The sequence below is a fragment of the Haliotis rubra genome, unplaced genomic scaffold (genome assembly GCF_003918875.1).
Source record: "Haliotis rubra isolate DU_JTF1 unplaced genomic scaffold, ASM391887v1 Scf13, whole genome shotgun sequence".
Classification (NCBI taxonomy): Eukaryota; Metazoa; Mollusca; class Gastropoda; order Lepetellida; family Haliotidae; genus Haliotis; species Haliotis rubra.
Window position 1 is genome coordinate 1248742 of NW_025765225.1, and position 14018 is coordinate 1262759.

The following is a 14018-nucleotide window of genomic DNA, read 5'->3' on the forward strand; positions in this document are numbered from 1 at the left end:
GTATGTAAATGTGTTTAATGTATATGTATTTTATTTCTTGTTTACATACATGTGACACTTTAATAAACTATGTCTGTCTGTCATATTTTCTGCTGGGTGAACAGAGGCAATTTTTAACAAACTCACTTCACAAAATGAAGGAATACACGATGCACTAATTCCTTAGGTCATGAGGATCTGAAGCTAAGACAATATGAAAATATGGACATTGCTTGAATTTGAAAAGTGAATATTTACGAAAACATATCATAAATGAATATAGCAGGTACATCGTGAGTTATTCTTTATTCTCCATTACACTGCCCAACAGAGCGGCAACTACTTCCCAATCACATGACCGTGGTGGTTTCCGTTTCCGGTGTGTGGTGGTGTCGGGGTAAGTTGGGGGGACTCGCACAACTTCAAGCACTCGTCTTCCGTCTTGAAGTTGTTGGAGTTACCCCCGCATCCGCTGTAGGGGAAGATGAGGCACTTGCTTTGGAACATGTCGAAGTAGTACCGGCTCTCGGCACCGTGGCAGTGACCGCTCACCGGCGGCAACAAACACACTGAAGAGTATCACATAGGTTGTTAAAACTGCCCGTACACACGAGTCATTATTATTTCCAAAAGCGAACGAGAATTCAGCGTGAGTTAGTTTTTTCATTACATTAGCACATTATATTGTATGAATGTAATGAGTGAGTTTGGTTTTACGCCGCTTTCAGCAATATTCCAGCAATATCACGGCAGGGGACACCAGAAATGGGTTTCTCATATCGTACCCATGTGGGGAATCGAACCCGGGTCTTCGGCGTGACGAGCGAACGCTTTAACCACAAGGCTATTCCACCGCCCCATGAATGTGTAATGGATGAATATTACCAATATCGACAGATCAAAAGTGGGTACAAAACAGACCGTTTTCAAATAGTAGTCAATAAGTTTAACAAAAACGTTCATGCATATTGGATATAGATTACGTTTGGTGTAAAGAGCAAAAGGTCGTGAGAATCATATGCATAGATATCATTGGGAAATTGGCCTCTCAAAATTCATGAGCCTTTTCAGTGTTCAGGTGACACGTCTTTACAGTACAGACCACGATCTTGAGCCCTTTTTAACCTATTGGCACTAGACAGATTAAGATGGGGGTTAAAGACAACAAGCAGAAACAGACCCTGTTATATTTTCTGACCGGAGATACGTAACTACTTTCCTGAGTGAGATGGACAACTGTCTTCTACAATTAGTTTCGTTGGTTTGTTGTTTAACGCCGCACTCAGCAATATTCCAGCTATATGGCGGCAGTCTGTAAATAATCGAGTCTGGACCAGACAATCCAGTGATCAACAGCATGAGCATTGATCTACGCAATTGGGATACGATGACATGTTGGTCAACCAAGTCAGCGAGCCTGACCATCCGATCCCGTCACTCGCCTCTTACGACAAGCATGGGTTGCTGAAGACCAATTTTTGACCCGGGTCTTCACGGGTCTCTTACACTTTGTGAAATACCAAACATATTATAACTTTCCGATGTTTCACGAGGCTACTCATTGAACTCAACTAAAAAGAATCAAAACCATGCAAGCATGTTACTGCGACTAGAAATATAAAATAAAAATGAAATTTCTTTGATATAAAATGTTTTTAAATGACGTTTGACTAAAAAATATTAAAACCCCTTTCAATAAAAAATACTCCTTTGCGCATGTGCTTCTGAACTTTACAAACGAGTATTGTCTATGTAAACATATCGCGTTAATCCAAGTCATTATCAAAGGACGTATCATAATCCAGTAGGTTTGATTCAAGTTGATTGAATTCTCATATATTTTGCTGAATGATTTATATTATATTATATTTGAAGAAATCATGGATACACTCTATTTACTGAACGCATTTGTGTGCGTTTAGTCTGACGCCGCTTTCAGCAATATTCAAGTAATATCACGGCGGGTGACACCAGAAATGGGCTTCACACATTGTACCCATTTGGGAATAGAACCCGTGTCTTCGGCCCGACGAACGAACGCTTTAACCACTAGGCTACCCCATCGCCGATATACTAAACGGAAAGAGGCAGTGGTAATAAAACCTGTATCACAACATATTATTCTTGATGTTTCAAACGTATTTCACTGAGGGAAGTAACTTCAAAACCGTGAACGCATTGTGCAGCCACATTTGTTTACAGAACCATCCACTTATTGGGAACCGTGTAGTTTCGTGGATAGAACGACTTCCAAGAGAGCAGAATTTGTAACTAAAACAGATATACACACTATTAATTCATCTTGTATACAGTGAACACTCCCAAACAGCAGGTGGATATTCTTAGTCTAGATTCAGAAGTGCACCTGGCAATTCCCACAATGACTTACTCTTAGAAAGGTGAAGGTCGTTTAACTGACGTCTTTAATTAGAACGGCCGTCTTACCTATATCTGAAAACAAAAACAAATCATATAACTACAGAATCATAAATTGTGTTGACTTTCTGATGCAAGGAACATTCTGAAAAAAGTAAACATAGAAACACCCACTCGATCGATTCGGGGCAACAGAATATAACAGTTTTGTTATGCTTCATTTCTGTTTCTACTCTCATCTAGCACCACGGATTAAAAGAATACAAAAAGACAATTTAAGTTTCACCTGAGTCATAGCTAGTAAACACCTCATGTCTCAATATCCTGGCATTTTCTTTAACGGGTTCAAAGATACCAGAATGTTAGATGTTTAGTTTCAAACTGACAGACAAACTAATTTTTTTACGTTACGAATATCGGTTTTCAGTTTAAAAACGTCATGGAACATATATAATCCGACTCACCCAGTACCGTCAGTAGCACTTACCATAACTGTCGATTCGTGACACGCAACTGAATATGACCAATAAGGCGACTGTGGACGCCCAGACTCGGTTCATAGTTGTTGGTGTAGGAGAATGGGACTGAACTCGAACAGTAGGCTGCACTATATGGCAGTCAGGTCTGGTGTGTAGCAAGCAGTGTGGTGCTGCATGTCGTGACAAGGGCCAGATAAGCTACAGGCCAGGTACATCCTGACACTGTGTGTCTCGCGACAGTGAAGAGATAACGAGCTGGAGACAGACTTTTCTGAGAATGAAATAACTGTCCTGTCCTAGAATGTGCTCTGTCCCAGAAAAAAAGGTATTTCTTTTGTGGCAGAGTGTGACTCACATTGTAATTGGTGTTTATCCTGTTGGGGGGTGACTGTTAATGTGCGTGGTGTTTGTCCTGCCCCAGGGCGTGAATCTCTTGGAACTGGGTATTTCTCTTGTATCGTGTGACTCACAATACGCTTGGTGTTTGTCCTGCCCCAGGGCGTGAATCTCGTGGAACTGAGTATTTCTCTTGTATCGTGTGACTCTCAATACGCTTGGTCCAACCAGTGTTCATGCAGGTAGCAAAAGCACTGTAAGTCCCCATTGTCACTAGTATGGTGATCTACGAAAACCTTCAGTTGTTGGCAACCTATAGCTCGTTTTTATATTGTATTTCTGAGAATGAAATAGCTGTCCTGTCCTAGAATGTGCTCTGTCCCAGAAAAAAGGATATTTCTTTTGTGGCAGAGTGTGACTCACATTGTAATTTGTGTTTATCCTGTTGGGGGGTGACTGTTAATGTGCGTGGTGTTTGTCCTGCCCCAGGGCGTGAATCTCTTGGAACTGAGTATTTCTCTTGTATCGCGTGACTCTAAATACGCTTGGTCCAACCAGTGTTCATGCAGGTAGCAAAAGCACTGTAAGTCCCCATTGTCACTAGTATGGTGATCTACGTATACCTTCTGTTGTTGGCGACCTATAGCTCGTTTTAATATTGTATTGTCTTCATAAATAAAATAGTTTTACATGTACATGCTAGTTTTAGGCTCCACCTGTGATACTCTAGTTATTTTACAGTCCTTCGATGACTGATTATTTAGCAGCCTAAATTTATTGTTTATGTAATACATTTCTAGTCACTATATGGCTGAAATATTGCCGAGGTGACGTTAAATTTTAACTCACTCACTCACTCACTCAGGCGTGAATTTCTTTGAACTGGGTATTTCTCTTGTATCGCGTGACTCTCAATACGCTTGGTGTTTGTTGTGCCCAAGGCGTGAATCTCTTGGAACTGGGCATTTCTCTTGTATCGTGTAGTGGTGGTGGTGGAATTGGGTTTAACGTCGTGCTTGAGAATATTTCGCTCATATGACGACGTGCATGCGTGTGTATGTGTATGTGCGGATGCTTGTATTAGCCCAGACTTAAGCTGGTTTTATAGTGCTAGCCCACTGAGATACCATGCCGCAGTGAAGCATGAATACCCCACTCAGACACATTACACTGACTCCGAGCCGACCAGTCCTTATTGTACCCATTAATGCCGAGCGCCAGGCAGGGACCAACAAGTACCATATTTTAACGTCTTTTGGTATAACGCGGTCGGGGATCGAACCCGCGACCTTCCGCTCTCCGGGCGGACGCTCTAACCACTACACCACGGAGGCGGTCTTGTATCGTGTAACTCTCAATACGGTTGGTGTTTGTCCTGTCCGAGGCCGTGAATCTCGTAGAACTGGGTATTTCTCTTCTCTGAGAGTGTGATTATCGTGGTGCTGAGTATCTGTCTTGTTTAAGAGACCGACTTCCCGGTGCTGAGCATCACCTTTAGCAACCTCCATTTCAAAACAAACATCACCTGGATGCACGAGGCATATATATTCCAAAAAAGGTTCGGGAACATGAGTATGTTAGGGGAAGATTACTGTGAAGAATTACAAAACTCAGTGTATTGTAACCGTTCTAAATATTCATGATCCCTAACTTAAGTAAACAAAGCAGGGTCTCGAGGGCCTGATTTGAAATAATATCCCAACAAAGGCCTAATACGTGAAAATGTGTGAGTAAGATTTTTTGTTACACCCTTTTGTTGAGGAAAGTCTAAAGTGGTGCAGGGATCAGCCGTTTACCACTGTTGTGAAACCCAATATCATGTTGTGCTCGTGTGCATCATGATGTTTTGTCCTGAATAAGACGGCATATATCAGCTGAGTCTCGACTCTGTCCTCACCGTGTGTTATATAATCTGTTATTCCTCCATAGTGAAGAGTACAAAAGGGAAAAAACAACAACATTTATGCAGTTATTTCAGGATCTTTTTCGATTTTCATGCATATGTGAGCCGATATCACGTTTTCGTGATCAGCCAAACACTAGAGTCATAATGAGTCACTGGAACACAGCTTTGTACATCATGGTGATGTATTTTATGCACAGAGTGGAAAACTCAATCAAGTCCTCTTTGATCAGGGGAAAGTCAGTTGTACACGACAACAAGCACTCAGTAAGTTCAGTTGGGTTCATGTTGTGAAGTTTCACACTGGATTCAATTGGCCCAACATTGATCAGGCCTATCCACAGTTCGTCCCGAGTTGCATCTGTGTATCCACACACAACTACGGCGTGAGTCAGGGGGTCATTATACATCAACGTACACCGATGACACAGTCCTGCTTCACATAGGTCTCTCATTGTATCGCAGGCTTTGATGACAAAGTTAGCTTGTCGTCGGAGTGATGCGTCAAGCAATGACACCCTCCATGCCGGATGGACTTCAAGCTGGCGATGTATTGCACCTGTGCAAGCATTACACGGGCTACGTAATAAAAAGAAACATATGTCACCATGAGTGAAGTACCGGTCAATATTCATCGCCACAGGTGAAATAGAGGACGTATGAACAATCAATACATCTGAAGGGTTGACAACTTCTACACATGGTTACAGCAGCATTAACTCAAGAACATTATTTCAATGTTGATCCGACATCATTTCCTGTGTGTTTTAGTGGTATCAGTGGTGGTAATCTTTTTCCTTGGTGTACACTGGACAGCACGTAGTTATGTGAGACACAGCACAAAACAACACGAGGACATTCATCATTTTTCAAGGGAAGAAAAGCTTTTAACACTGGATTTAAAACGCGGATCTGGGCGGTCTTGTGTTTACCCTGCTCATGAACCAAGTGATGTTCCTTGTCGGCCGAATGATCTTCGTGAGTCTGCTTTCTCATCGGTAGAAGTATCTACTTTACATTAGGTATCGATACGGTAGTGTAGTATTTCAGTAATATCACGACGTGTCAGATGAATGTGAGAGGAAAACTGAAGATGAGGAACAAGGAGGCAAATGTCTATGAGTTTCGCCACCTTGGGTTTTCACACCCATATCAAACTGACATACCGTGACATAAATGATGTAATTCTGAATGTTATATTGAACCGAACCTATTTACTCCACATGTCCAGGCTATCAGATTTCAGATGCACCCGACATCCTATATTTAAGCTTAACATTCCAAGTAAGCAGGCATGACGCGAGCATCCTTTGATAAATGCTGCAGTACCAACATGCTGAAGAAAAATCATTTCTTCACCGATCTCGTTCAAATTTGAAATATAGGTTGATCATAACATATAAAAACAATATACGATTTCAAAAGTCTAGATTTTTATTTTTTAAAGATTATTGTCCAAACAGTGATACGATCCCCTATGAATGTACCCCCCGAAACATTTATGAACAAAGTAAGTGACCGATTACATAGTTTTGTCAACATATTTGTGAATGATGTTTTAATGATTATGTAACGTTTTTGTTCTACGAAGGTTTATACGAAGTACTGAAGTCATGTACTGAAAATAGTCTTGCATAAAGTGGTAATCAAGTGAAAATCTCAACATAAATGCTCAGGGTAGGCTAAAAACTCTTAAAAGAAGGAATTTGTATTAGTACATCTTTGAAAATTTCATAGGCATCTTTGTATATAGAAAATGTATTTGTGATTTTCTTTAGTTGAGAAACGGCGAATACTGAATGAAACGCTTAAATGGCTTGATCTCGAGAAGACCTTGAATGCGTCCACGACGCTTGTTCCCGGGGGATACCACCGTCCCGTTGGATGTGCTTCCGCACAGCGACTTGCCGTAATAATTCCCTACAGAGACAGAGAAGAAAACTTGAAGATCCTCCTCAACAACCTCCACAGAGTGCTTCAGAAGCAACAGGCGGAGTATGCCATATTTGTAGTGGAGCAGGTATGTTGACAGCAAAACTCACAGTTTAGGAGTTTTCCGTCGTTTATTACATTTTCAAAAAACATTTCTTAAATATAAGAGTTAAGGTTACATTTTAGTGAATGCGTTATCGTCTTACTAGAATTAATGCTTAAGAGTCGATTGCTTACAGGTCGCAGAGTCAGGCCAAAAATATTTGTGTGTGGGTGGCGGGTAAAGGTATAGTTTGGCATGAAATGCATGTGGACCCGGTTTTTTGTAAATATCACTTCATCCAATGGCCCAATCGATCTCAAACTGTGCAAGTGGATGTTTTGTCAGACAACCTAATCACATTGTAAATCACCGATTTTATGCATTTGTATTAAAGAATCTGTCTATGTAACTGTCAACAAAATAAACAGCAGAACGCAAACCGCTTGCAGAGGGAGGGAGCCAATGACCTGTAACAGCGGCAGTGTTGGGTCATAAAGGTCAACGTTCGTCAATGTAGGTCAGCTATGCACGTGACAGGTATGAAGAGGTGTTCATTTCTAGCAAATAGCCGGCGAATGACATCTCTGATGACCCTGATGTCAAAAGAATCTAACTTTGGATGCCTACTTTTTTGTACAAGGTTTTGTTTATTGGTTGTTGGTTTATTTTTCACAATTGTTAGCACGATGTTCTTTTTCAAAAGTTGTACGTTTCATGTAATCCGACACCTTATAAATCGGTTTGCTACGTTTGCTCTCTTTATTAAAAACATTCAACACATTTCAAATTAAACATTTAGCATCATCTGAATAAGCTTTCATAATGACAGCTAGAAGTAGTCAATGTGAATGATCCAAACGATCTATCACTGTGCAGTGCACAGGTAACTATCATGAACTGCACGTGCATTTACCTTTATGACCCAACACTGCCGCTGTTACAGGTCATTGGCTCCCTCCCTCTGCAAGCAGTCTGCGGTCTGCTGTTTATTTTGTTGACAGTTACATAGAGAGATTCTTTAATACAAAATGCATAAAATCGGTGATTTACAATGTGATTAGGTTGTCTGACAAAACATCCACTTGCATAGTTTGAGATCGATTGGGTCATTGGATGAAGAGATATTTACAAAAAACCGGGTCCACATGCATTTCATGCCAAACTATAGGTCGGAATCTGATTACCATTTTCATTCTAGCACGACAATGTGTGATACTCGATTCTGATTGGCTGAGAGCTCATCAAAACCGTACTTAAATGACAGTTTAAGGACCGCTAATTAAAGTGACCGATTCACCGCGTATGAATACAACGAACTCGTTGACCCTATTGTTTGTAAACAAACATGTCGGACATCGGCAATTTCTATCTCGGCAGCATCTTTGGTGTTTTTGAAGTAAAAAGCGAATGGTTTGAAGAAGAATTTCTTGACCCTAATCCCAGTGAAGAAACTACGAAGCTGGAAAATCCGTCAGCAGCGCAAAAGCGGCAGTATATTCAAAGCGGGTCCAGATCTACGTGTGTTGACGTCGACAACACACGTCGGCCCACACGTCCTAACCTGACCGCTTCCGTCCCGGCCGTAATGCCCAGTCCTTCCACTTCCACTGTCCATGTATCCCACATAAAACGTGGCATGTCAGGTCTTTTCCAAATTGGGAATAGTAGGGTGGTTATCAACAATTATTTCCGTGAATAAAGTTAGCGGCGACTAAACTTAGCGAGTTCACGGCTTGCATTTGGGCGAGTCAATTGTCATACAGTAGGGGAGATCAATAATTCGCTTGAGAAAAATCAAATAATTGTACTTGCTCACAGTATAAACTGTATTTTTTTATATTTATGTATGCTACTTGTTACAAATACAAGCATACTGGTTCCTGAAATATAGCATTTATGTTGTTGAAAATGTCTTATTTTGTTCATTACACAACCTGTCCCTCAACGGGACGATTCCAAGCGATTTCCAGGAAAAGGCCCCTTTGCGCCTTGTGTTCTTGCGCGCCAAACAGTTCGGTTTTAAAACGCTTATCAGTCGTGCTAGAATGAAGATAAAGCTACTCTGTTTTCAATTTTGCGGTCCTTTATCGTTGATTTAAGACCGCTAAATGTTTAATTTAAAAACCTCACGCTAACGCGTTCGGTTTTAAATTACATTTAGCGGTCTTAAATCAACGATAAAGGACCGCAAAATTGAAAACAGAGTAGCTTTATCTTCTAAGTTCTATTCCGTCCCTGAATACCCTCAAGGAATATTCAGGAAATATGCATTATATATACTACCCATCAAAAGTTTAGACTCACTAGTGTAAATGTAGCCACGTACTTCAGTCAACTGTTCTAAACTAGATTTTGCTAAATATTCCATAATGTTTAAAGATACTGTTTACACATGAACTGATGTATTGTAAAACAAATTCGTAATGTTGAAAACATTATTTTCATGAGTTCAATAAATCATAAAACTCGGTGAAAATTGGCGAATTCTTAACAAAACTTTACACCGAAACGCAGGTGTTCACATGCATGATATTTGCACATGCTTTTCAGAAAATCGATGCATGATCCTCGCGCATTTCATCTGCAGATGGTTAGTGGAGAAATTCATCTTCGATGTAACCGTATATATATATACATAACATATAGTGAGTGCATTAAGTGAGTCTAAACTTTTGATGGGTAATATATTTCAAATCTTAAGGTGTGTAATCAATCAATGCCTTTTGCACTTGTCTTGATAAAGCTAGTAGTTCACAAGAGATTGTTACACAAGGAGGAATGATTTGACATAGAGAAGATTAATTATAAACGTACAATGCCGTAATTACATATATTTCAGGAAAGCGGTACACCTTTCAACAGAGGATTGATTAAAAATATTGGTTACCTTGAAGCCCAGGCTCTGTGTCATTTTGATTGTTTCACCTTCCATGATGTGGACTTGGTGACAGAGAGTGAGCGGAATACCTACATGTGTGGGACGTTGGCTGTGCATCACGCTAGACGACTCAACACATGGAATTATAGGTAGACCCAACTCTCTACCATCCTACCTACAAATTATGAAGGACTGACTCACATACAGTTGTATACTTCCCGTGTGTAGAGGGCGGGAAAACTGTTTTTACAAGTGTATAAACACATGTGTGGTCAGAATGTTTTGTCAACCATAATTCCTAATAACAGTAAAGGCGACAAAACGTTTTTTAAAAAACATCTATTGTACGATTCCGAATTTATCGTGAGCTTAAGAATTCTTGCTTCAAGGCAATTAACCCAGTCAAAATATATTAAAAAACTAAATATCACACCACAAAATTGAGCTACTACATTAATCAAGGATATGAGTCTAAAATAAAAAATAAATAAAATTTAAGTGAGCAATTATTCATTTAAGGAATGTCTGTGAAAGAAAGATCGATATATAGATTTAAATGACAGACCTTTTGTGTAGGCTTGCACTGTAAATATTATTCTATTTGTTTTTGATATACATTTGCGTTTCAGGGTATTGTACACTTTCCTGTTTGGTGGAGTACTCACCTTCAACGAGACATATTTCTCGACCATCAATGGATACTCCAACTTGTACTTCATGTGGGGTGCGGAAGACGATGATCTTTTTGAAAGGTGAGGCCTTGCACCTGGAACTTCTTATTCCTGCGGTCTTTGTTTCGGGGACAGCTGTTATTAATATTTTCTAATGAAGTGTTAAGTGAGCAACGACAGACTCAAGAAACGCTCGTAAAATATAACTGTCCAGAAAACATAGGCACAACCACGGACCTTCGCATGAAACACCTCGTTTTCAATGGTTGAGTGTGTAACAACTAATCAGGAAGTTTCGGCTCCCGTCATTTATAATGAAAGGAACGATAATATTCTTCTCTTCGGTTTTGGAACATGACACGTTTGTGACGTCCAAACTTCATGTGCTACTCAACTTATCGGTCTTACCGGAAAAAAGTAAAACCTCCTTAGATATTATCTATTACGAGGAAAGAATGGAACCAGGAACATATTTCCTGGAGTTTTCGTTTCGGGGAGAGTTGTTAGTAACATTTTTTTTATGATGCGTTTAAGTTTCTCATGAAACGCTCGTAAAAAATAACTGTCCAGCATAGGCCAACCACGATACCTTCGCACTTCTAATGGTTGGGTGTAAACAACTAATCAGGAAGTTGTACTCCCGTAATTTATAATGAAAGAAACGATAACATTCTTCATTGTAACGTCCAAAATTCATGTGCTACTCACCTTTTTGGTCTTACCGGGAAAAAGTAAAACCTGCCTAGAGTTTATATATTGCGAGGAAAATTTAAAGAGTAACGCCCAAAGCAATGGTCAGTATCCGGGATAGATTGAAAAAATGTTACTTACACGTATCATACAGACACGTTTTCAAACAATGTTCGGAAACTCAACATTTATGTAATTCAACAGCTATTCATGGCGTGACAAAGTTAGATACAACAAACGCATGGAATCCAACAACACTGATACAGTGACTGCGGTTAAGACTTAAAATAATGACACCACATGGTAAGAGTCACCAGTGTATGAAATAAGCCAAAACCACAGCCAGACATCAGGGCTGGTAACTTCAAAATGTTACCAGTTCAAAATGGATTTAACCAAGATATGAGTCCGGCGTATATAACATCTAATTCTGAAATCTAACCCGTCTCGGGCTGTCGGACGGGCCTTATTTCATACACTGCTTAGTAAGACCCTGAACATGTAGATGGAGTCATGGCAAAATGATGATTTTAAACTTCTTTTGAATATTTCGGTATACAGCAAGTGACATAATATATGTTAGTGATGTTTCGGTCCCAAGGGGGCAAATAATAATAGCAAGGGTACCTGAGCTAACGATGCCAGGACGTCCAAACCTCTCTCGGATGCATTTTATTTTAACATGTAAAACATAACAACAATAGAGATATTTTGAAAAAAAAATGTTATGCTGTTTATGCTGAGATGTAAATAATCATAATGTTTACCTATACTCTCGGGTACACTGGTGAAATATTAAAGCGGTGTTCAACGCTCATATTGGCGTTAAATATTGCTGAAAAATATAATATTCTGATAATTGTCGTGAATGCACTGCTCTTTCAAATCATATTCATGTCTGAATAAATATGATATCAACATTTTCCAGAATGCGGAAGAAACAACTGAGGTTTGTAGCAAGCAAATACCCTCGTTACACTGCTCTGAACCATGAACGGGAACCAAGGCATCCTAAAGAAAAGTACGTGGAGTTGGAGCACACCACATTGTGAACCTTATTTAGTATATATTACCAGACAGTTCATTGTTGAATACCCCTGTGGATATTACACATATCCGATTGCACATATGTTCAAATTTGAAGCACATAATGTGTATTCACTGAATATTCCTTGACAGTATTCAGAAACAGAACAGAACCATGTTGCTTTGTGAAAAATATCGAATGTCTTTCGGAAATCACGATAGTTTCTGGTTATGAACATGTGCTCTTGCAATAAAATATTTTAATGTGGATTGTAATAAATAGGATAAATGTTCCATGAAAAAAATTCATGTATCTGTGAGGAATGCACAAGCATCATACTCAAGATTTCTTTCAAGCGTTGTGATGTCATGTAGATTCAAAGAGTTGATAGTTAAAGCAATGCTAAAGATATATAACATTATGTATTCACGTAAAATGTATTCAGCTTTTTAGGGACCGTTCATACCTTTTGGCTGGGGGTTGATGATGATTTTAAGGAGGGGGTGGGGTGGGGGTCCAACCCATTTCGTTCTGGGAGGTAGGGGGGGGCAGCAATTTTGTACACATGTACATGACATGCAGAGGGGGTTACTTACTTTGTACTTAAATTTTAGGGGGAGGGGGGTCAGTCACATCGTATATGCTTCTCCATAAAAATCCTCATCACCCCCCTAGCTATAAGTTATGAACGGTCCCTTAAAAGTGATGAATATTTATCTTCCAGGATGAAGATCTATGCAAACAGTTCTCAGAGGATGGACACGGATGGTCTCAACAGCATGGGAAGGTTGTACCAAGTTATATCTGTGGACTACAAGCCTCTGTATACTCGAATATATGTGTCTGTTAATCAAACCGAAATATATAATCAGCTCAAACGTTATGGGATATCACTATTAAATACAAAATAAAAGTGTTTGATTTGTTTCAAAGGAAATAACTTACTTTTTTATTCGGACCGATTCTTTGTTCATTGACCCGTATTATACACAGTACAAACAGTCGAATGACACATCAAAGAAAACACTGTGTGTTTTTGTTAGACACAGGGTAAAATTTCGCTTCTAACATGTGAAAAAATCAGATATCAAAGTGTTTGCTCCTAGACACAGGTACAATGTCTGTAATAACAGCAAGAATACCGTTTACCATTAACGTAGGAAATACTGGCTAAAATGATTCATTTTACAAAGGAGACAGTATATGAGTCTTTATCACGTGTTTTGGAATCAAAATCATTTTTTTTTATGATAACATAAATAAATCAACCAAATGTGCAGCTGCTGTAAAAATGTTGAAAACAAAGTTAGATATTGTCCCTCTTGCCATACAGTATGATCCCATTTAGTGACTCTGAATCTGCATGCATAGATCTGAATATGACTATTTTTAATGTAAGCGGGTGAATAAGGGAACTGGCTGAAACCCCAGGAGCGCCATCTGCCATCTTTAGGCACGAAAATTGCAGGTAATTCGTGTTGGTAAAAATATATCTAAACAGGTTGAGCGCTAATGAACAACCTTTGTCAGTCATGGTTACAAGGCAAGCATATGTAACGGTGCATCTGTGGAGTGTGTGTTTTACGTCTAGCTTTAGTTTTTAAGTGTTCGTCAGGAACAGCGCAGCTGATATCATCACACACCATTCTGCTACAGGTAACACTGTCACGGACGAACTGGATCTATTTATTTAGTTATTTACAA

At 39.5% G+C, this 14018-nt stretch overlaps 2 protein-coding genes across 2 annotated transcripts; one reads left to right on the forward strand and one right to left on the reverse strand.

The window, feature by feature from the left end:
• Positions 1–270: 270 nt before the first annotated feature.
• LOC124267097 (kunitz-type serine protease inhibitor 2-like) lies at positions 271–3005 on the reverse strand. Its single transcript, XM_046701938.1, has 3 exons — positions 2843–3005; positions 2425–2430; positions 271–548 (listed from the first exon to the last, which is right to left on the reverse strand). The coding sequence occupies exons 1-3, from the start codon at positions 2913–2915 to the stop codon at positions 319–321; spliced, it is 309 nt and encodes a 102-aa protein (XP_046557894.1). The 5' UTR covers positions 2916–3005; the 3' UTR covers positions 271–318.
• Positions 3006–4738: 1733 nt separating this feature from the next.
• Positions 4739–13225, forward strand: LOC124267215 (beta-1,4-N-acetylgalactosaminyltransferase bre-4-like). The gene is made up of 6 exons (XM_046702132.1): positions 4739–4742; positions 6852–7093; positions 9888–10075; positions 10556–10678; positions 12216–12308; positions 13039–13225. The coding sequence occupies exons 1-6, from the start codon at positions 4739–4741 to the stop codon at positions 13223–13225; spliced, it is 837 nt and encodes a 278-aa protein (XP_046558088.1).
• The last annotated feature ends 793 nt before the right edge of the window (positions 13226–14018 follow it).

Bases quoted from the DNA above. Each gene is read 5' to 3' on its own strand.
- LOC124267097 (XM_046701938.1), bottom strand. From the start codon at position 2,915: ATGAACCGAGTCTGGGCGTCCACAGTCGCCTTATTGGTCATATTCAGT.
- LOC124267215 (XM_046702132.1), top strand. The intron at 7,094-9,887 runs GTATGTTGACAG...CATATATTTCAG, and splicing joins CCATATTTGTAGTGGAGCAG to GAAAGCGGTACACCTTTCAA. The intron at 10,076-10,555 runs GTAGACCCAACT...TTTGCGTTTCAG, and splicing joins CTCAACACATGGAATTATAG to GGTATTGTACACTTTCCTGT.